We start from the raw sequence: 23,542 nt of genomic DNA on the forward strand, positions 1-23,542 counted from the left end.
TAAATAAGTGGCACAATTAAAAATATGAATAGAAGGAAAACTTGAAACAACTGTTAGGGAAAGGAAGGAGAGAATTCTGAAGCAGATGAACCTGTTCAAATACATTCAAATGGATGAAAGTGTCAAGAAGACTCCAGATATCCAAAAGCTACAACTTAACTTTATAAAACGGCTTTAACATAATGAAACATCTGAAGGCACTTCACAGGAGCTTTGAGTCAAAAATGTGACATCACTGAACCAGATCAAGTATTAGATTGTATTTTTGGTCAAGGAGTTAGGTTTTAAGAAGTGTCTGGAAGGAGGAAAACAAGGTAGAAGGGTGTAGGGAGGGAATTTGAGAACTTGGAGTTATGGCCACTAATGATGGAGCAGTTAAATAGGGAACGTACAAGAGGCCAGATTTAAAGGAGTGCAAGAATTGTGGGGTTGGAGGAGATTACTGAGAACGGGAGGGGAAAGGCCATTGAGGGATTTGAAAACAGCAATGAGTTGTAAAATCAGGATGCTGCTTGACCTGGAACCAGTGTAGGTTAGTGAACATAAGAATGATAAAGGGACAGGACTAGCTGTGAGTTATATGGGCAGTAGAGTTTTAGATGGCCTCAAGTTTGCAAAGGATAAAATGTGGGAGACCAACCAGGAGAGCATTGAGTAGACTGGTCTTGAGGTAATGAAGGCATTGGTGAGGGTTTCAGCAGCAGATAAGAACATAAGAACATAAGAAATAGGAGCAGGAGTAGGCCATCTAGCCCTTCGAGCCTGCCCCGCCATTCAATAAGATCATGGCTGATCTGTCGCTGCTCAGTTCCACATTCCCGCCCTCTCCCCATAACCCTTAATCCCCTCTCTTATCAAAAACCCATCAACCCGCGTCTTAAAAATATTTAGCAAGGTAGCCTCCACCACTTCAACGGGCAGAGAATTCCAGAGATTCACCACCCTTTGAGTGAAGAAGTTCCTCCTCAACTCCGTTCTAAACTGCCCCCCCCTTTATCTTGAGGCTGTGCCCCCTAGTCCTACTATCCTTTCTGAGCGGGAAGAGCCTCTCCACCTCTATCCTATCCATCCCATTCATCATCTTATACGTCTCAATGAGATCACCCCTCATTCTTCTAAACTCTAACAAGTACAAGCCTAGTTTATTCAGCCTCTCCTCATAGCTCAACCCCCTCAACTCTGGCATCAGTCTAGTAAACCTCCTCTGCACTCCCTCCAAGGCCAAAATATCCTTGCGTAAGTACGGCGCCCAAAACTGCACACGGTACTCCAGCTGCGGCCTCACCGATGCCCTATACAGTCGCAGCAAGACCTCCCTACTTTTATATTCAATCCCCCTCGCAATGAAGGCCAGCATCCCATTCGCCTTCCTGACCACCTGCTGCACCTGCAAGCTGGGCTTGTGCGACTCATGCACAAGGACCCCGAGGTCCCGCTGCACCGTTGCCTGCTGCAGTTTTTCTCCACGTAAGTAATAATCCTTCCTACCATTATTCCTACCAAAGTGGACCACCTCGCACTTGCCAACATTGAATTCCATTTGCCAGTTCCTGGCCCATTCGCCCAGCCTATCTAGATCCTTCTGCAGACTCTCCACACCCTCTGCGCAATTTGCCGTTCCACCAATCTTGGTGTCATCAGCAAATTTCGACACCATACACTCGGTTCCCTCCTCCAGATCATCTATATAAATGGTAAATAGCTGAGGCCCCAGCACCGACCCCTGAGGCACTCCACTAGTCACCAATCGCCAATCCGAATAGCACCCATTGACCCCCACTCTCTGCCTCCTATTTGTCAACCAGTCCTCTATCCACGCTAACAGCCTACCCCCAACTCCATGTCCCCTGACCTTCTGCAATAACCTCTTGTGAGGCACCTTGTCAAACGCCTTCTGAAAATCAGGAAAGACCACATCCACCGGCTCTCCTCTATCCACCGCCGTAGACACATCCTCATAGAACTCCAATAAATTTGTCAGACACGACTTCCCCTTAACGAAACCGTGCTGCGTCTGCTCTATCAAGCAATTCCCCTCAAGATGCCTCGCTATTTCCTCCTTGATGATGGGTTCTAACATTTTACCTACAACAGACGTTAAACTAACCGGCCTATAATTCCCTGCCTTTTGCCTGGCACCCTTCTTAAACAACGGCATAACATTAGCCGCTTTCCAATCTTCCGGCACTTCCCCGGAATCCAGCGACGTCTGGAAAATAACCACCAAGGCATCAGATGAACTGAGGTGGGCAAAGTCAAGTGATGTTATAGAAGTGGAAATAAATAAACTTGGTGAAAGCATAAATATGAGGATGGAAGCTCATCTCCGGATTAAATGGGGCACCACTTATACATCATGAAGGAGCAGTGCTCTGAAAGTTTGTGATTCCAAATAAACCTGTTGGACTTTAACCTGGTTTTGTGAGACTTCTAGCTAAAATTTTAAAATGGGTATGACAGAGATGCTTAGTTGAGGGTTTTTAAGATGGAAAATTCTATAGCTAGAAAGCTACAAACTGGTATCTCTCATCAGCATCATTTGCAAATTGCTCAAACGTTTTCATGCCACGAACCATTTTGGACTTCACACTGCCCTGGTAGATAGTCAAATTGGTTTCAGTGAATAAATTCTACCAAACCACAGCTTTTGCAGACTGTCAATGCCCTACCTTCAAGTCACAAAAGAGCTAAAACTACCCAAGTGGCAGCACTAGATCTCTCAAATGCTTTTGACAAAGTTCTTCGTGAAAAGCTCTGCCCAAATTTTGCTATTCTGGAATCAGGGGGACATCATTAAATTGGATCTGGCCAATGGAAGACAAGGAGTGGTGAGTGATGTGGAATCATCCTGTCCCTCAGGAAATGTGGTGAAACCTTTACAATTTATGACTTACAAAGACCCTTCTCAATAAGATGCAAAAAGAGGGTGTGAATATTTGTGGGTGCCTTGTGATTTAAGGATGAGGAAAAACTCAAGATCCTATCAATTCACTGCAAGATGATCTTCTGGCATTGCAAAAATGATAAGACCAATGGGAGACGGCATCCAACATTAACAAAGCTAGACCATGTGGGTCACCAACAAAAGAGAGCCACAACCAAATAGCTTTAAGTTCTATAATCAAATTCTTCGATTGGTAAATAACAACCATATCTTAAGATGTGTCGTGGTTCTTAGAGTTCTGAGGAAGAATCTTTGGTAAAATATCCAAACGTTTCTTCATTCAGTTTGTTTTTACATTCAAGGAATTATACAGGGCAGAAGAGATCTTTCAGCCCATCAAGCCTGTGCTGACATATTACCAATACCTGAACTCCCATTTAATCCCATCTGCCAGCACTTGGTCCATAGCCCTGAATATTGTGATGTGCCAAGTGCTCATTCAGATACTTTTTAAAAGATGTGCGTTAACCCACTTCTACCACCCCCCCAGACAGCACACTGCAGACCTTCACCACCCTCTGGGTAAAAAAAGATTTTCCTCATATTCCTCCTAAAACCTCCTACCCGTCACCTCTTTATCCACTCTGTCCATGTCTCTTGTAATCTTATACACTTTGATTAGGTTGGCCCTCAGTCTTCGCTGCTCCAATGAAAACAATCCAAGCCTACCCAACCTCTCTTCATAATATAAATGTTCCATCCCAGGCAGCATCCTGATGAATCTCCTCTGCATCCACTCCAGTGCAATCACATCCCTCCTATAACGTGGTGACCAGAACTGCACACAACACGCTAGCTGTGGCCTCACCAAGGTTCTATACAACTCTATGACTTTCCTGCTTTATTTGTACTCCAGCATTGGACAGAGTTAGGTTTGGAATTCTTGTATGGGGAGAGATATAAATAAGGCTGAAGCAATCCAAAGACATGCTGCAGGATTCTGCATGAACCGTGAATTGGCATAGGAAATATCCCAATATATAGGAAGAATCACGGCCTTGATCAAAAATTTGGAAAATAAGTCACTATGACAGAAGAGGAAGGAAAATAGATTGGCTGCTTTTTACAAAATATGGAATGAACTGTTGGGAATTGACAGGGACAAATAGCCGGTGCCCTCCGGCAATGACGAAACACGAGGTAGCCATGCACTCGAACTACTAAAACCATTTGTTTCCAAGGGAGTATCAACAGTCTTTCTTCCCAAGGGCAATCATGCAATGTAACAAACTACCAAAGAAAATGGTCTCAGCTCCCAGTTTAGGGGTTTAAAAAGAAAAGGAATTTTGAGATATTGTCAGTGAAGAATAAGTGAATTTTGGCATTAATGAATTCTTGGAGAACTGAAAGCAAGCAAGGATATGGACATCACGATGGCACAGTGCTTAAACTGCTGCCTCATAGCTCCAGGAACCTAGGTTCAATTCCAGCCTTGGATTATTCTTTATGTGGGGTTTGCATGTTTCTGTCCGCATTTGCGTGGGTTTCCTCTGGATGATCTGGTTTTCTCCCAGAAGATGTGCTGGTAAGGTGGATTGGCCATGCTAAATGCACAGAGGGATGAGCTGGGTAAGATGCTCTTTCGGAGAGTTGATGCAGATTCAATGGCCCAAATAGTGGCCTCCTGCATTGTGGGGATTCTATGGTTCAAATGTGTATAAATGTCTATATTTACAAAATGTGACAACTGAACCCCGACAACCTTGGGTCTGCTTGTCAAATACCAATAAAGTTAATGTTTTCTTTTCAGACAAACAGGCTGAGCTAGACCTGTAGTGACAAAGTTACAAACAGCAAGGAAAAATTGTCAGTATGGAATTAGGAGAGATGTATTAAATTCATCGATAATGCACCAAGATTGTAGTTCACTCAGACTTTTAGCCTGGTGGTTTCCAGTTAAATAAAGTGACAAAAGAAGCCTGAAGCTACATGGTACTCTGGGTTATCTTGTTAAAAATTAAACTAGGCGTGTGTATTAAGTGGATTCCGCAAGCATTTGAGTTTAGACCCTTTTGTAATAAATGCCAAAATCAATTGTGAGCTGATGAAAGTTGGTTGCGAAAGAAAAAGGGAAAGCAGCACAGAGGGACTGCAGCATCACAATTTCAATTGGGAATTGGATGCACTCATGTTCAGCCCTTCATGCTAGCCCTCTCTTTTTCTGTCTCCCTCATATATACATATCTTGTACCTATTTCACTTTGTCATAAATACAAATTGAGTTGTTAACATAAACATGGTGTATTTGCTCTCACTTTGGATTGTAAATCTTAATATTGTAAAAATGATAAGTGACAAGCCTTTATTTGAAAATTACGGAGTATCTCACAAGATAGACTTGAACAGTTCTCTCTGCAAGATCATTGAAATGGTTCTTCTCCATCTTGTTTATGCGTCTCGCTGAGTAAATTCAGTTCAAAACAAACTGGAGAATGTACATTTTGAGGTAAACTTTGAGAGAAAATCGCAGAGTGACTGAGGGAGGAATTTACCTTTTGTTTGTACTGAATGTTATTCAAAGAGAAAATGCAATTGTACTCTTGTGTTCTTTATTTCCTTAGCTGTACTAGTTAAGGAAATCCTGAATTGGTAACCAGTTTCAATCAAAAGCACTGCATTCATTGTCTTTAGTCTTCACAAACTTATTTCCAATTGTTTCCCCTTCTTTTGCAACTCAACACCTTTTTTCTGCCCCTTGGAAGAGCGTAACCCAATCACGCCATTTCTAATTCCTTTTTGGCCTCCATCCTCGCTTCTGTCCAACCAGAGTTCCAATGCCCCAATTTTCTCTCTCACATTTTAAATCATATCCCAGGCAGCCTCCTCACATAGTCGCAGTCAATCCTTTCCTGATCTCTATGCTTATACTCCACTTGGTATGTCTTTCTGTGTATAGGTAAGAGTTCCCAAGGGTAAAACTGACATGTAGCAGAAAAGAAATGTTTGAAAGAAGGAAACTGTGTTGATATAGTATCTTTTTGAAATTGTTAAGGTGAAGAGTGGCTTGGGAGAGTTTGCTAGTAGTGACAACATACTAAATGTGAGTGGAAGACAGTAACATTTTACAAAGAGGAGAATGCATCGAGCAAATTGTAGTCTACATGCAAGCACAGGGTTGCCACTTTCCCAAACTTGCATTTACTTTGCATGTTTAAAAAGTAAAATGCTCCAAGGTCATTTCCAAGAATGGAATTAGGCAAAAAGTATCACCAGCCCAAAGGAGATGACATTAGATCAGGTCCCCAAACATTGGCCCTAGATGTAGGCTGGAATTCTTTGATGTTGTACATCCCCACCACCATTGCTAGTGAGAACAGAGAATTTAGCCAAATCTCCATTCATGGTAGCGAGACTGGAGAATGGCAGTCTTGGATGAGGTCAGAGAATTCCACCTGTAAGCTTTGAAGGTGGTCTGACAGGGAGGAAGAGGTGTGGAATGGTTTACTGAAAGAATTCCGGAGTTTGGTGCAAGGACAGTTAAAGCTGCAGCCAACAAAGCAGGGATGGGAGATGACTAAGAATCCACAGTTGAAGAAGGTGCACCAAATTCCTGAAGAATTGGAGGGCTCAAGGAGGTTCAGAGTTGCGGTGGGGGGGGTCATGGGATTCAAATATGATGGCAATTTTAAAGTAGTTATTTGGGAACCTGGTGGCAATATCAGTGATAGGTAAATGGTAGCAATGTTTTAGGTGATCAGTTTATGAAGAGTGGAAGATGGGAAGCTGGCCAGGAGAGCGTTGGAAAGGTCAAGTGTGGAACTTGAAAAAAACAAAGCTGTTGTGCTGAGGCAGGGACAGAGATTGTTCATGTTGCTGATGTTACGAATGTGAGGTTTTATATGATTGTATCTGTAATTTAGGGTAACATGGAGGACTGAATGGGGTAATGTTCTGGATTTGGAGAACAGCAGTCCTAAATGACTTGGTGGTTAAAGATTAAAAGGTTGTTTTACTGGGGAGAAGGTGCAAGGTGTTTACAGCTGTAGACAATGGTGAAAGCAGCTAAAATGATGGTTGACAGATAATTAATGTCCAAGTCCTAGGGGGCTGTTAATGTCAGATTGTAAGTGGATATAACTGACTATTGCATTCCAAGACAGAATAGTGTTGGGGCCTAAAAGGATGGCTGAATCAAGATTTGTACCTACAAGGTCTGTTTTGATTCATATTGCCGTGGAGATGGGCTTTGGAGGGGAAGGGCGCATGGAAGCCATTCTAGAATCAGGTTAAAAGATTATCATGAAAGATCTCCCTGACAGTCAGTCTACCAATGGAGAGAACAAAAGAATAGAGACAGTAAGTCACTACAGTTCTCCATGCATGATGGGAGCTTGCACTCTGATTTAAGTGAGTTTTTGGCCAGAATGCTCTGGGTGTTCATGCTGGTGGAATATTCACGTTCTGCTGCAGTGAACAGAGATTTGGCCAGGTACCAAATTTTTTGACCTCACTGTAGTGGGAGCATGGCATGAACAGCCAGTAAGATCATGCCTTAAATCTTTACGAATAAGACTAGAAGATTCACCTAGCTTTAGCTCATGGGATCAGTCTCCAATTTACCTCTCACTGCAGAAGCTGATTTTGGAATTTGGAGTTGCTCAGTGGAGAACAGAAAGGAAACAAGTTCTTGGGAGTTAAGAATCACTTTGAATTAGTCCTCGAATTAGTTCTTGAATATCTACGAAAGGAACAGAATAAAATATAACCATGGCAAGAGATTTTAGTCATCCTAAATGTTAAAACTTTTCTGTGTTTTTTGAGTACAAGTTACTGACTGAAATAGTGTTGAGTCTTCCAAAGAAGAGTTATGTTGGACTTGAAATGTTAACTCTGATTCTCACTCGTTATACTCTGCCATATCCGAGTTTTCTGTTTTTATTTCAGAATTCCAGCAACCAGAGTATTTTTCATTCATTTTCGTCTTTAGGAAACATCACTTTCAGTTTGCTTGTTACAGTCTTAAAATGTGAAGTCTTGTCATCCTCTCAGCAATTCACCAGTAGATTGACTTTTCTAGTTATCTGTCTGGGTGACGATTGTAACAGTAGACTGTCTTGATGATGGAGAGGATATGGGATTGGCACAGCTCAGCAGGACAGTGAGGCTGTGGACTGTCTGGATCAGCCTGGGATGGTGGAGAGGAAAGGGGATGTAAGCAGTATTGGGGTACAGAATTTCACACGAATGCTGTACCCCAGAATTTCTGTTTGCTAAATGCAAACTGAGTCAATAGTATTCCAAATGCTTTGCACTAATGTAAAAAGAATTGTAAATCACATAATGTGAGACTACACTCTAGAATATTTGCGCAGCAATCAGGCAACTTAAGTTGTGTTCAGTCAATTTTACTATCGAACCTTGTTGCCTCAGCCCTCTGAGAAATTCTGCTGGTTGTTATCCTTTTGCACACTGATGAAGTCATGGCACCTCCTAATATGTTAAGATAGCATTGAGAGCAGCTGTGGAAACATCTGTAAACTGGCCTGTTGCGTCCTTGCTGTCAAGGGTCTTTCTTGTGGGTTCTAAACCAGAGATTTGGAAAGACTGTGCTATTCAGGTACTAAAATAGAAAAGAAAGTCAGTCTTACTATTTATATAGCACCCTCATGTCTGCTGACCATCCCCAAGTGCTTTACAACTGCTGAAGTAGTCTTGTGATGTGTAGTCACCATTCTAATGTTGGAATAATAGCTCAAATTTGAATAAGACTTTGGAAGAAATTCTCCATCCCACCTATGGTGGGTTTAATGGCGGGCGAAAATCTAACAGGAGCCAAAAAGTTGGAAACCCGCCTGGGGAAAGTCACTTGCAATTCTCCCAGTGGTGAGTCAGTCTTCTCACGGACTGATGGTGAAAACGCCATTTGCATTCATTTGCGTTTTCATAAATGCTCATTAAAACACCTAAGCGCCGGTATCCTATCGAGCATTCCAATCTTGCATAATAAGAACATAAGAAATAGGAGCAGGAGTAGGCCATCCAGCCCTTCGAGCCTGCCCCGCCATTCAATAAGATCATGGCTGATCTGCCATGTCTCAGTTCCACATTCCCGCCTTCTCCCCATAACCCTTAATCCCCTCGCTTATCAAAAACCTATCAACCCGCGTCTTAAAAATATTTAGCGAGGCAGCCTCCACCACTTCAATGGGCAGAGAATTCCAGAGATTCACCACCCTTTGAGTGAAGAAGTTCCTCCTCAACTCCGTTCTAAACCGCTCCCCCCCCTTTATCTTGAGGCTGTGCCCCCGAGTCCTACTGTCCTTTCTGAGTGGGAAGAGTCTCTCCACCTCTATCCTATCCATCCCATTCATCATCTTATACGTCTCAATGAGATCTCCCCTCATTCTTCTAAACTCTAACGAGTACAAGCCTAGTTTATTCAGCCTCTCCTCATAGCTGAACCCCCTCAACTCCGATATCAGCCTAGTAAACCTCCTCTGCACTCCCTCCAAGGCCAAAATATCCTTGCGTAAGTGCGGCGACCAAAACTGCATACAGTACTCCAGCTGCGGCCTCACCAATGCCCTATACAGCTGCAGCAAGACCTCCCTACTTTTATATTCAATCCCCCTCGCTATGAAGGCCAGCACCCCATTAGCCTTCCTGACCACCTGCTGCACCTGCAGGCTGGGTTTTTGTGACTCATGCACAAGGACCCCGAGGTCCCTCTGCACCGTCGCATGCTGCAGTTTTTCGCCACGTAAGTAATAATCCTTCCTACCATTCTTCCTACCAAAGTGGACCACCTCGCACTTACCAACATTAAATTCCATTTGCCATTTCCTGGCCCATTCGCCCTGCCTATCTAGATCCTTCTGCAGGCTCTCCACACCCTCCGTGCAATTTGCCGTCCACCAATCTTGGTGTCATCAGCAAATTTTGACACCCTACACTCGGTTCCCTCCTCCAGATCATCTACATAAATGGTAAATAGCCGAGGCCCCAACACCGACCCCTGGGGCACTCCACTAGTCACCAACCGCCAATCCGAATAGCACCCATTAACCCCCACTCTCTGCCTCCTATTTGACAACCAATCCTCTATCCACACTAACACCCTACCCCCAACTCCATGCCCCCTTACCTTCTGCAATAACCTCTTATGAGGTACCTTGTCAAACGCCTTCTGAAAATCAAGAAAGACCACATCCACCGGCTCTCCTCTATCCACCGCCCTAGACACATTTTCATAGAACTCCAGTAAATTTGTCAGACACGACTTCCCCTTAACGAAACCGTGCTGCATCTGCTCTATCAAGCAATTCCCCTCAAGATGCCTCGCTATATCCTCCTTGATGACGGATTCTAACATTTTACCTACAACAGACGTTAAACTAACCGGCCTATAATTCCCTGCCTTTTGCCTGCCACCCTTAAACAACGGCATAACATTAGCCATTTTCCAATCTTCTGGCACTTCCCTGGAATCCAGCGACGTTTGGAAAATAACCACCAAGGCATCCACTATCACCTCCTAATGGAAATTATGCCAGCCTAAAATCCACAAGGCAATATCCAGTTCACAGGAGACATCGAGGTGAGTACAACAAAAACTTTCTGCCACAGTGCTGCACTGTTCCTCAGGTGTTCTTCACCCCTCTGCCGAAATAGGCCAGTTCCAGCCCTCCATCTCCTCACTAAGCTGTTCTTCATGGATGGCACCGTGCTGCTGGAAACATGCATCCTCCTGTGTCATTTTGTCTGTGTCAGTACTGCACCCAGGGTTGGGAGTACAGGAGTCTCCTCCCCCACCCCTGGAGTTTTCAGGTCAGGATTGTGCTGTGGGACTGTGTCACCACAACAAAGATCCAAAGCGCAACTTGGGGTGGAGTACAAGATGAAGCCAAAGGTGGGTGGAGTGGAAGGAGGGCTGTGCCAGGTGGGGAGGTGCAGAGAAAGGGCAATGCCTCATGATGCCAGGCAGAGCAGCAAGGAGGTAAATGAAGAAGATGAACAATGGAAGGCAAAGGGAAGACTGAGGGGAGGAAAACTGGACCCCAACAAGGCTGCATTGATAGCTCTCAAACAAGGGGTCAACATTGTTTACTGGAAGGGGACACACACAGACTCCAGCTGCAATGGGTAGAGGACCAAGTTGGGCATGGGGCCCTTGCAGGTAATGGGCTTTTGGAGGGGTGGGGGGGGGGGTGGTGGGGGTTGTTAAATTGAGGAACGCGAGTTTTCTGGAGGCTGCTAGTTTTCTCTCTTGGCTGCTGACATTCTGCACTGTATGATGAAGACATGAAGGAATGATGAGTTGTTGGACTGATATTTAAATATGGTGTCAGAACTTTTGAACCCGCCAGCTGAAAGCAGACAGATGATGCGGAGATTTGAAGGGGTTTAATCTGTGCAAAATTAATGAGTTTCCAAGTGCAGAATGTGGCACGGGGAATCCTGCCGTTCTGGCCAGTGAGAAAGGCACTGGCAGAGCTGCCTGCTATGGCACTCAATCTCAAAAGTGGAGAATTCTGCCCTCTTGCTCTTGTTTTAACAAGAGATGAATTTTAAGGATATACTTTGCATATTTCTGGAGACTGTTAGACTTACTTTTTTGAAGTAAGTAGTCTTACAACTCCAGGTTAAAGTCCAACAGATTTATTTGGTAGCACGAGCTTTTGAAACGCCGCTCCTTCACCAGGTGAGTGCAGGATTTGTTTCACAAACAGGGCATATACAGACACAAACTCAAATACAAGATAATGGTTGGAATGCGAGTTCTTAACAGGTAATCAAGTCTTTACAGGTGCAGAAAATGTGAGTGGAGAGAGGGTTAAACACAGGTTAAAGAGGTGTGTATTGTCTCCAGCCAGGAAAGTTAGTGAGATATTGCAAGCCCAGGCAAGTCATGGGGATTACAGATAGTGTGACATGAACCCAAGATCCCGGTTGAGGCCGTCCTCATGTGTGTAGAACTTGGCTATCAGTTTCTGCTCAGCGACTCTGCATTGTCATGTGTCGTGAAGGCCGCTGGAGAACGCTTATCCGAAGATCAGAGGCTGAATGCCTGCAACTGCTGAAGTGTCCCCCAACAGGAAGAGAACACTCCTGTCTGGTGTCCATTCATCCTTTGTCATAGTGTCTGCGTGGTCTCACCAATGTACCATGCCTTGGGACATCCTTTCCTGCAGCATATCAAGTGGATAATGTTGGCTGATTTGCAAGAGTACGTACCATGTTCCTGGTGGACAGTGTTCTCATGTGAGGTGATGGCATCCGTGTTGATGATCCGGCACATCTTGCAGAGGTTGCTGTGGCAGGGTTGTGTGGTGACATGGTTACTGTTCTGAAGGCTGGTATTTTGCTGGGGATAATGGTCTGTTTGAGATTTGTGTGGTTGTTTGAAGGCAAGAAGTGGGATTGTGGGGATGGCCTTGGTGAGATGCTTGTCTTCTTCAATGACATGTTGAAGGCTCTAGAGAAGATGTCGTAGCTTCTCCACTTCGGGGAAGTACTGGACAACAAAGGGTGCTCTGTCCACTATTTGTGTTTGTCTTCTGAGGGGGTCTGTGCGGTTTTTTTCACTGCAGTGCATCGAAACTGTTGATCGATGAGTTGAGCGCCATATCGTGTTCTTCTAAGGGCGTCTTTCAGTGTCTGTTGCAATCTTCCTCATCTGAGCAGACCCAGTGTATATGGAGGGTTTGTCCATAGGGGATGGCTTCTATAACGTTTTTAGGGTGGAAGCTGGAGAGGTGGAGCGTTGTGATGTTATCCGTGGGCTTGTGGTACAGTGAGGTACTGAGGTGACCGTCCTTGATGGACATGCGTGTGTCCAAGAATGCAACTGATTCTGGAGAGTAGTCCATGGTGAGTCTGATGGTGGGATGGAACTTGTTGATGTCATCATATAGTTGTTTCAATGATTGTTCACCATGAGCCCAAAGGAAAAAAATGCCTTCAATGTATCTAGTGTATAGCGTCGTTTGAACTATAGCATTAGCAATGTTTGCCGAAAGTACCCGTCTGAGGCTCATAAGATCCCACCCGAGGCCAACGGAGAATGCTGTTCTGCGAGCTTTGCCCAGCCTGGATTCCGGAACAGGCATGCAGGTAAAATTCCGGCAGTTGAGTTTTGAGTGGACCAAGTGAAATGGACAGAATGGACTTCCTCACTTGTGCTCATGATTTCAATGTTATTTTGTTTAAAAAGTTGTGAGAGCTTGCTGCCATTCCATGATTTGGAAACATAATTAATTATTTGATCATTTACATAGATGCTGACCCTCTTGGGATTGATTTTCACTCAACCCTATTTTCCTGTAGTTTGCCAAACATTTCTACAGCTACCCACTAACATTTTGAATGAGCAGCTTTGTCTGATCCAAACTTTTACACATCCCTAACCACAGGGTGTTTCCAAAGGAACTGGGCTGATTACAAAGCAGGTAAAGGCTGCTGCTGAGTTTTGGGGCGATTTCTTCCACCGTGCTGCTAAGTTCTTTGTCTGCAGCCCATTCTTCTTTTATTTTGTATAATGTATTTTAATTTGGTCGCAACAGTTTGCCCACTGCCGCTTGAAATCGCACGTCCAGTCTGCAGGATTTGATTGAGACTTTTCTGTTCCATGTTTCATGTAAGCACGTTTTCTTTTCGGATTTTGGGGAATTGTTTTGTCTGTTCCCGTTCAGTCCATCCATAACAATTTCTCAAAAGTGGCATCTGTCTTTGATTCCCTGCCAGAATATGGTTGTACTTGTGCTTTTGATGTGTTAATGTATGTAATTTGCAGGATCAGGGTTTTTTCACTCTTACTGTAGGCAACTTCATGTACTGACTGGCAGAAAATTGAGAGCAATCCTGTAATTCACCATGAATGATAGAGAAGGAATGTACCAGCCAACCCTGTAATTTTACATTTGCATTTACTTTTTAAGTAATTACTATTGAAGGTTCAACCCACCTTTTAAGGATTCATTCACTTAGATATGGTACGGTGGTAAAAGCACAAAGAAGTCTTCAAGGCAGATTTCTGTTAAAATCTTAAAAAGCTTCCCAGATGATTGGTAGTCTTGGCAGTACCGAGGCAAATCTGGTAAGTTTAAATGCAACTAAAATGTTTTTGGGTTGCTTTTAGCTGATGCAGTTCTAATGTTTAAATGGATACAGCTAGAAGCTCTTAGTTGTAATTAGTAACTACATGTGGAATAATGTAGATATGACGCTGTTGCAAAGCAGCTGTGGCTTTGAAGATTTGGACATTGGTTTTGTGGTAAAAGAACAAATTCAGATGGTTTTATATTTTACGTCTTCGCCATTATTTTGTTGCTATTTAGTTCTCTTAATATTTTGCACTTTTCCAAGGTGCAGTCTAACACTTCCCAGCACACATGACTGGAAGGAAGATTATTATTTAGACAGGGAAGTGAATTTTCTCCAACTGTTTTTGCTTGAATTTGGCAACAGTTCAGTGCCTTGAAAATATATATCATTGCAGTCCCTTTCTAATTCATAGCACAGTGCCAATGTTAACGCGGGGGTGTAAGCTTGGTAATGTTGACCTTGGACAATGCTGATCTTGAATCAGAAAGGACAGCAGCCTCAGAGATTGATGGCTGTTAGCTGATTGCTGTACAGAGATCACACACCAGAGAACAGTTGCATTGTGCAGTGTCAACATCAGTATGCTTGCAATTCTGTGAAAACACATTCAGTGCAATTGCCATTTCTTTGAAAGTTCAACTTTTGTTTTTACAGATGATGTTTCTTACTATAATAATTGATATGAATTCTTCCACTTTTTCTATTATATAATAAATATCCATGGGTGGTCAATGGCTGACTGGAAAGTTTGTTCAGTGAACGTTTATTGTCCTTAAAATTTGTGTGCGTTTTCATTCAAGCATTGGAATCTTATTGGAATTCTGGTGCTGCTTTGTGCCACTATGTTGAAGAGGTGTGAGAGGGCGTGTTTTAAGCATTATAACCTAAACAATGATAAGTGCATTAATCACACCTACTGACGGGGATTTTATTGCAATGGCTTACACCATGTCTAGCAATGATTGCTGTTTATTTATCATGGACATTGGAACCTTATCAAAAATGACTTGGCGTGTTAGTAAGTCTCGGCCTCGATAAGAATGCCACATGACCTGGTGGGTGGAGAACTGTTCCAAGTCGGCTTTTTCTACCCACAGGCAGAGAAGCCGTTGATTTATAATAAAATGTCTAATTGGCAGAATTGGCTACTATGATAGCCGTGTTACATTGACTTCAAGTTTCTTATCCAGGTAATGTCAGGGAAAATGGCAAAAATCAATCTTCTATTGTCTTCCATAATAATTGATGTGTTTTATTCCAGGAGCATTCAAGATCGAGCGCTTTTGAAGGTTTACCACAAGGATCCTGCCCATATTTCTTTTAACCATTCTTCAAGAGCTGTAAATGGAGATGTAAGAGTAAGTACAATTATGGTTATAAAACTGCAGTATTTGTGTGTGTGTGTGTGAGAATTTTTTTTTAGGTTTTATTAGTTATTCATAATTGGTCTCGTCGTGATGCTAACATGAAGTTCAGTTGGTAAAAGTTTACATGAAAACGTATTTGTGCATAAATGACTGACTGATCAATGCAAAATGTACCTGGCAGCTCCAGTCTAATCCATCCTGTAGATATTATGTAAATCGGCTCCCACTGTATCTGTTTCTACTTTTCTGATAATGATAACAGGTTTTTTGTGAGTGACCTGGCTTGTATCACTTCCCCCTTTTTAGCTGGTGGAACTAATGCGTACCGACATGACTGACTTTGGCTTTTTTTAAATTGAATCTTTTAAATGTTGTTTTGGATGTTGCTATTTTTGTAGCAATGTCTAACCCTCTGCATCATTGTAGGAATAAACAGTGTGTAAACTTGCTGGCAGTTCAAACACCTGTTCAACTTGTATGGGGAAGAGGAGAAAGGGTTGGTTAGCTCTGGACCGGACTAGATAAAGCAGATAACTAGATAAAGCTACTAATGTCCAGTTGCAGCCCTGCATAGAATTTCTACTAAATGTTTCTGAAAGTTGGTAGAATTGAAATAATTGATTTGGCATGCAACACTACAGATAGAGAACAGTAAAAATGCCACCATGGTATAGTATTAAGCTGTGTATTTAGTATCTTACCTGCCGGATTGACAACTGCGTGAAAATGAAGCTGCATTCTTTAGTGTCTGTGTTAGTCGCTGTGTGTGCGCGCGCACGCGCGTCTGTGTTAGTCGCTGTGTGCGCGTGCGCGTCTGTGTTAGTCCTGTGTGCGTGCGCGCGTCTGTGTTAGTCCTGTGTGCGCGCGCGCGCGTCTGTGTTAGTCGCTGTGTGCGCGCGCGCGTCTGTGTTAGTCCTGTGTGCGCGCGCGCGTCTGTGTTAGTCCTGTGTGCGCGCGCGCGCGTCTGTGTTAGTCCTGTGTGCGCGCGCGCGCGTCTGTGTTAGTCCTGTGTGCGCGCGCGCGCGTCTGTGTTAGTCCTGTGTGCGCGCGCGCGCGTCTGTGTTAGTCCTGTGTGCGCGCGCGCGTCTGTGTTAGTCGCTGTGTGTGTGCGCGCGCGCGTCTGTGTTAGTCGCTGTGTGCGCGCGTGCGCGTCTGTGTTAGTCCTGTGTGCGCGCGCGCGCGTCTGTGTTAGTCGCTGTGTGTGCGCGCGCACGCGCATCTGTGTTAGTCGCTGTGTGCACGTGCGCGTCTGTGTTAGTCCTGTGTGCGCGCGCGCGTCTGTGTTAGTCCTGTGTGCGCGCGCGCGTCTGTGTTAGTCCTGTGTGCGCGCGCGCGCGTCTGTGTTAGTCGCTGTGTGCGCGCGCGCGCGTCTGTGTTAGTCTGTGTGCGCGCGCGTGCGTCTGTGTTAGTCGCTGTGTGTGTGCGCGCGCGCGTCTGTGTTAGTCGCTGTGTGTGCGCGCGCGCGTCTGTGTTAGTCCTGTGTGCGCGCGCGCGCGTCTGTGTTAGTCGCTGTGTGCGCGCGCGCGTCTGTGTTAGTCCTGTGTGCGCGCGCGCGTCTGTGTTAGTCCTGTGTGCGCGCGCGCGCGTCTGTGTTAGTCCTGTGTGCGCGCGCGCGTCTGTGTTAGTCGCTGTGTGTGTGCGCGCGCGCGTCTGTGTTAGTCGCTGTGTGCGCGCGCGCGCGTCTGTGTTAGTCGCTGTGTGTGCGCGCGCGCGCGTCTGTGTTAGTCGCTGTGTGTGCGCGCGCGCGCGCGTCTGTGTTAGTCGCTGTGTGTGCGCGCGCGCGCGTCTGTGTTAGTCGCTGTGTGTGTGCGCGCGCGCGCGTCTGTGTTAGTCGCTGTGTGTGTGCGCGCGCGCGCGTCTGTGTTAGTCGCTGTGTGTGCGCGCGCGCGCGTCTGTGTTAGTCGCTGTGTGTGCGCGCGCGCGCGCGTCTGTGTTAGTCGCTGTGTGCGCGCGCGCGTCTGTGTTAGTCCTGTGTGCGCGCGCGCGTCTGTGTTAGTCCTGTGTGTGCGCGCGCGCGTCTGTGTTAGTCGCTGTGTGCGCGCGCGCGTCTGTGTTAGTCCTGTGTGCGCGCGCGCGTCTGTGTTAGTCGCTGTGTGCGCGCGCGCACGTCTGTGTTAGTCCTGTGTGCGCGCGCGCGTCTGTGTTAGTCCTGTGTGCGCGCGCGCGCGTCTGTGTTAGTCCTGTGTGCGCGCGCGCGTCTGTGTTAGTCGCTGTGTGTGTGCGCGCGCGCGTCTGTGTTAGTCGCTGTGTGCGCGCGCGCGCGTCTGTGTTAGTCGCTGTGTGTGCGCGCGCGCGTCTGTGTTAGTCGCTGTGTGCGCACGCGCGCGTCTGTTAGTCGCTATGTGCGCGCGCGCGCGTCTGTGTTAGTCGCTGTGTGTGCGCGCACGCGCGTCTGTGTTAGTCGCTGTGTGTGTGCGCGCGCGCGCGTCTGTGTTAGTCGCTGTGTGTGCGCGCACGCGCGTCTGTGTTAGTCGCTGTGTGTGTGCGCGCGCGCGCGTCTGTGTTAGTCGCTGTGTGTGCGCGCACGCGTCTGTGTTAGTCGCTGTGTGTGCGCGCGCGCGCGTCTGTGTTAGTCGCTGTGTGTGCGCGCGCGCGCGTCTGTGTTAGTCGCTGTGTGTGCGCGCGCGCGCGTCTGTTAGTCGCTGTGTGCCTTTTCTCTTACCAAAAAAACAGCAATGAAGGTTGAATTTTATTCAAATGATTCATCAGATTGTACACCACAGCCCCCTTTAATACATCCAGCGGCACTGCTTGTGCAGGTTTTCTTTCCATTAGAATCCAAAGTGATTACATCAATATGTATTGAGTTCACAAATGCCCTTGTGTTCTCAGATATTGCATGTAGTGATACTCCTTGCCAGACTGAAACATGTGGAGCAGTCAGAGCTCGTTGGCTCTTTTTTTTAATAAGTGTTCAGCAATAGATTTTAGGTGTGGTCTTGTAGCTATTTCCAGATCATAAACATATCATTTCTTCTTGCTCTGTGTTTGTATTCATATGTGGTAAGCAGCAGTGAAGTGCTGTTGCCGTCTGGCTTCAGAGGTGAGTTTTCTGCATGTTTGCTTCAGCCTACATTGTGTTTTCCGAAAGGAACATTCCAGAAGTTATTGTTGGAACCTGCTCCTACGCAATCTGGTTTGAGAGAACAAACGCTTTTTTTAAAAAAAAACTGTTACAGCTGCAGTCCATTTAAAATGGAAGATTTAGTAACCAGAAGAGGCAGTCAGTAAAGGTATGTGTAGTTGTGAAATTAAATCGGCAGTTGTCGAAAAGAAAAAACAGGCTTGATGTTTGCTGTGTTTTGAGGGGGTAGGAAGGTTAAATAAGGGTGTTTAAATTACAGTTTGTGTTCGAACTGGTTCAGTGATGGGGTGGATTGTTACAGTACCTGCAAGACAAACTGTGACCTGTGGATAAAGTAACATGACCATGAATGTCTTTGATCTGGGATAATGCCTTTGTCAAGACATTGCAAAATATCTGTGTGTTTGGGTCAATGACTGAAGTCTTTGCCTTACGTTTCAGGGGGTTACGGAGTTTACTAACAACTTGATTTGGGAGTTAACTTCATTTTATGTTCTGAGTGCAGTTGGTAAAGCTGATTTTTAGTTTGGACCTGCAGCTCTCTCTCTCTCTCTGTGTCTCTCTCTCACACACACACACACACACACACACACACACACACACACACACACACACACACACGATGTTTCAGTTGTTGGTGCAGTCTTGTCATCAGTTCAGCTGACAAAAGTCAGTGAATTAAGTGCATTGTAGAACATGTGCTGAGATAAACCTTCATTTAAATGACATTGGAAGGAGAAAGTGAAAGTATTCTGTACTGTTAGCACGTTGTCTTTTTGTGACTTGGTTTTTAGCTGGGGGTACATTGTATTATTCACAGTCTGTGGTGTTGGCTGGACTTTTGCATCGGCAGACCTTGAATGCTGTGTTGGTTAGGGACTAATGATTTTCTTTCTCTTGCTAATACTTCTCTCAATTTTCTGCTCTCATTAACTCTTAGATGCCTAGTTGTGCTCTGATGCTTCCCTCAAGTGGCCATTTTTTGCATTTGAACCTTGATGGTGAATATTCCCTGTTAGCTCTCTTTACCCCATCAAATCTATACAAGAACAGCTTGCATTCACACAGTATCTTTTGACCTGGTGAAACATTTCAATATACTTGGCAGGCGTGTCATCAAACAAAATTTGATACTGGTAGAGTAAAATCCTTTTGCAGCAATTGCGTTTTAATGGATCAGCATAAATTAACACTAGAAGTTGAAGACCACATGATTTAGCTGTGCGCTTGGTAAACTTGCTGAGTCATTTATGGGAGACCTGCACTAATTTTATCCTCACTGGCTGGATTATTTCTCATTGTCAAACAGTGGGATTGCTTCTAGCTGCCAACCTAAGACCAGAATTTAAGGAAATTCAATTTTATTTCTGCTGCTGTATGCAGGTTTACTTCACATGATAACTTTACATGTGAAGCAACATTTCTTTTGGCCAGCAGAGAGTGGGGGTCAATGGGTGCTATTCGGATTGGCGGTTGGTGACTAGTGGGGTGCCCCAGGGGTCGGTGCTGGGGCCTCAGCTATTTACCATTTATATAGATGATCTGGAGGAGGGAACCGAGTGTAGGGTGTCAAAATTTGCTGATGACACCAAGATTGGGGGAAAGGCAAATTGTGCGGAGGGTGTGGAGAGTCTGCAGAAGGATCTAGATAGGCTGGGCGAATGGGCCAGGAAATGGCAAATGGAATTTAATGTTGACAAGTGTGAGGTGGTCCACTTTGGTAGGAAGAATGGTAGGAAGGACTATTACTTACGTGGCGAAAAACTGCAGCAGGCGACGGTGCAGAGGGACCTCGGGGTCCTTGTGCATGAGTCGCGAAAACCCAGCTTGCAGGTGCAGCAGGTGGTCAGGAAGGCGAATGGGATGCTGGCCTTCATAGCGAGGGGGATTGAATATAAAAGTAGGGAGGTCTTGCTGCAGCCGTATAGGGCATTGGTGAGGCCGCAGCTGGAGTACTGTGTGCAGTTTTGGGCGCTGCACCTGCGCAAGGATATTTTGGCCTTGGAGGGAGTGCAGAGGAGGTTTACTAGGCTGATACCGGAGTTGAGGGGGTTGAGCTATGAGGAGAGGCTGAATAAACTAGGCTTGTACTCGTTAGAGTTTAGAAGAATGAGGGGAGATCTCATTGAGACGTATAAGATGATGAATGGGATGGATAGGATAGAGGTGGAGAGACTCTTCCCGCTCAAAAATGACAGTAGGACTAGGGGGCACAGCCTCAAGATAAAGGGGGGGCGGTTTAGAACGGAGTTGAGGAGGAACTTCTTCACTCAAAGGGTGGTGAATCTCTGGAATTCTCTGCCCGTTGAAGTGGTGGAGGCTGCCTCGCTAAATATTTTTAAGAAACGGGTTGATGGGTTCTTGATAAGAGAGGGGATTAAGGGTTATGGGGAGAGGGCGGGAAAGTGGAACTGAGCCACGACAGATCAGCCATGATCTTATTGAATGGCGGGGCAGGCTTGAAGGGCTGGATGGCCTACTCCTGCTCCTATTTCTTATGTTCAGTCAATAACCAAATCAAGAAATCATATAGTAAAATAAAAGCAAAATACTACCCACGTTGGAAATGGGAAGTGCTGGAAATACTCCAAAGATTTGGCAGCATCTGGGGAGAGGAAAACAATGTTGACATTTGAGGTTATAACCTTCTCATCAGAGCTGGGAAAAGTTGGAATAGTAACAGGTTTTAAGGTGGTGAAATGAGGGATGGTGAGGAAAACCAAAAGGGAATATTGATGTTAGCTCAGAAAATAGGAAACATTCTCCGCAAGCTTGTGGAACAGAAACTTGTCTTTCAGTTAGCGATTTAAAAGCCTTCTGGGCTCAGAGTGAAGTTTGGCAATTTCAGGCTGTAATCTCACACCCCACCAAGTTTATTTCCATCTCTTTGCATGTGTTGGTCTTAATGGCTTTCAGGTGGCAAGTGTTCACCATTCTGTCATTCACAGCCCTATGGATCCTTCTTTTGTTTTTACTTGTCCCAACAACTTGTTTGTCAATTAATGTCTTCAACCCTATCACAGATTTCTCTCTTCCACTCTCTCCACTTAAAACTTATTGATGAAAGACCATGAGCTGAAATGTTAACTCTGTTTCGCTGTGCCCAGATGTTGCCAATCCTGCTGAGTACTTTTCTATCATTTTCCTTGGGGTTTTTTAAAACCATATAATAAAATGTAGCTTTTCTTTCATAATTAATGGCTAATTAAATAAATAAGGTTAGACAGAGATGGTAGGGATTGTGGTGTGGTGTGACTGCAGCATGTTGGAATCAGTGGAATGCACTGCAATCAGGAACAACCGTGCCATGTTTTTGCAGTAAGTGCTTGCAGCTTGAGCTGGAGTCTGAGTTGCTGTTATTACTGGGCTTCAAAGAGGGGATGCGTTACCTGGACGCAGTATCCAGGTAACAGGGAGATGATTAGGCAGAATCTTTGATTTTGTCGATGGTCAGGGACATGAGGATGAGACCGCGAGTCAGGCAGGTTTGGCAAACCAGCGTGTGGTGGGAGAGGACCCTCAGCCACTGATTTTGTCCAACAGGTATAAGGTGATTGCTACCTGCGTGGGTGAGAGTGTCTGCAAAATGGATGAGTGGACTGATCATGGCACCAGGGTGAAGGATTATCAGTCAAGTGGGGCAGTGAAAAGGAATGCAATAGGAATAGGAGACAGAATACTTAGAGGGATAGATACTGCAGCTGTTACAAGGAACTCTAAAGGTTGTGTTGCCTGCCAGGTGCCAGGGTTAAGGACATCTCTTCACTCTAGAGAGCAACCTGGAGCGAGAGAGAGACATAGTGTGGTACACGAGAGAACCAGTGGAATAGGTATAATCAGGAATTATGTTCAGTTAGAGTTTGAGGAGCTAGGATCCAAATTAAATTGTAGAACATTTAAAGATAATTGTCTCTGGATGATACTTGAGCCGGATGCTAATTGATATAGGGTCAAACAGATTCAAGAATTAAATAACAACAAAATACTACAGATGCTTGTTGGAGAAAAGAGCAGTACTACTTCAGCTCTGAAGGTTGATCTAGACTTGAAACATTGGCTCTATTCTCTCCATAGATGCTGTCTGTGATTTTTCCAGCATTTTTTTTGTTTTTGTTCAAAGATTTAAATGTGTGACTCAAAAAGGCTGTGGCAAGGAGTTGTTTTGATTCATCGGACACTGGCACCAGTACTCAGAGCAAGCAGTACCAATACTAAGGGAAGAGCCTGTTGGGATGGGCTGTACTTAAACCAGGCTGAGACCAGTGTCCTAGCCAGCGTTGTAACTGAGGCAGTGGGGTTTTAAACTAACGGGGGGGGGGAGGAGGAGGAGGGTGCTGGGATGGGGAGATTTTGAAGCACGAGAGACAGAGGTTTTGGGGTGAGCGTCGTCAGAAAATTCCGCCCAAAGACTTTAACATACATTGTGCATTGGGGAACAGCATAATTGAAGGGAATAGAAATTTGTAAAGAAAGGAAATTGAAGGTTGTTTATCTGAATGTACTATTACAATCCCAGTTGTTATAACTTGGTGGGAAGATCCCAGAATGGAACCGTGGATCAAAAGACTGTAACTTCTACTATTTTTTTAAGAATGGAATCTTAGGATCACTGCTTTTAGCAAAAAGAGAAAAACGTTTATTAAATATGAAGAAAATTGGAACATGATACAGTACTCTTTACTCGGCCTTTAGTCAAACAATTATGCACATTTTAAGATGGATGCATATTTTAGATTAAAAAGTACACCTTACACTACAATGGTGTCTATAACAATGTCTCTAAGTGCACAAATTGGCTGCAATCCAATACACACACGCTGCTCTGAAGTCAAGTTAGTGCCTCTGGATCTCTCTGCAGAATCCATCCAGCTAATTATCATGTGTGTGTCAAGACTCCATTCCCAAACTCATATTTTGGAATCCAGTTCAGGTTTCCCAAATGACACTTGTAAAAACAAAGCCTCTGCTCCATTTGTAACACAAATCCAATCCAGATTTCACACCACTGTTTAGGATTTCTTTGTCTTGACTGCTGTACAAACTGTTCACAACTACTTAAATTCTCAATTCCCTGATTTGAATAAAATGGCATCAAACTTTTGA

At 44.8% G+C, this 23,542-nt stretch overlaps 1 protein-coding gene across 15 annotated transcripts in view; it reads left to right on the forward strand.

Moving 5' to 3' along the window:
- LOC145357750 (sickle tail protein homolog) overlaps positions 1-23,542 on the forward strand; it is a 567,669-nt gene that overhangs the window by 423,558 nt on the left and 120,569 nt on the right. For 14 of the 15 annotated variants that reach the window (XM_080211333.1, XM_080211229.1, XM_080211212.1 and 11 more), the window contains one exon: positions 15,249-15,345. In XM_080211333.1, the coding sequence (XP_080067459.1) occupies positions 15,249-15,345 (97 nt within the window). Of the gene's footprint in view, positions 1-15,248; positions 15,346-18,308; positions 18,398-23,542 lie in introns of those variants that run through there. The other variant, XM_080211325.1, reaches the window with a different exon arrangement.

This window comes from Carcharhinus amblyrhynchos, chromosome 2 (genome assembly GCF_965287045.1).
Source record: "Carcharhinus amblyrhynchos chromosome 2, sCarAmb.v2.hapA, whole genome shotgun sequence".
In the NCBI taxonomy this organism is placed as follows: domain Eukaryota; kingdom Metazoa; phylum Chordata; class Chondrichthyes; order Carcharhiniformes; family Carcharhinidae; genus Carcharhinus; species Carcharhinus amblyrhynchos.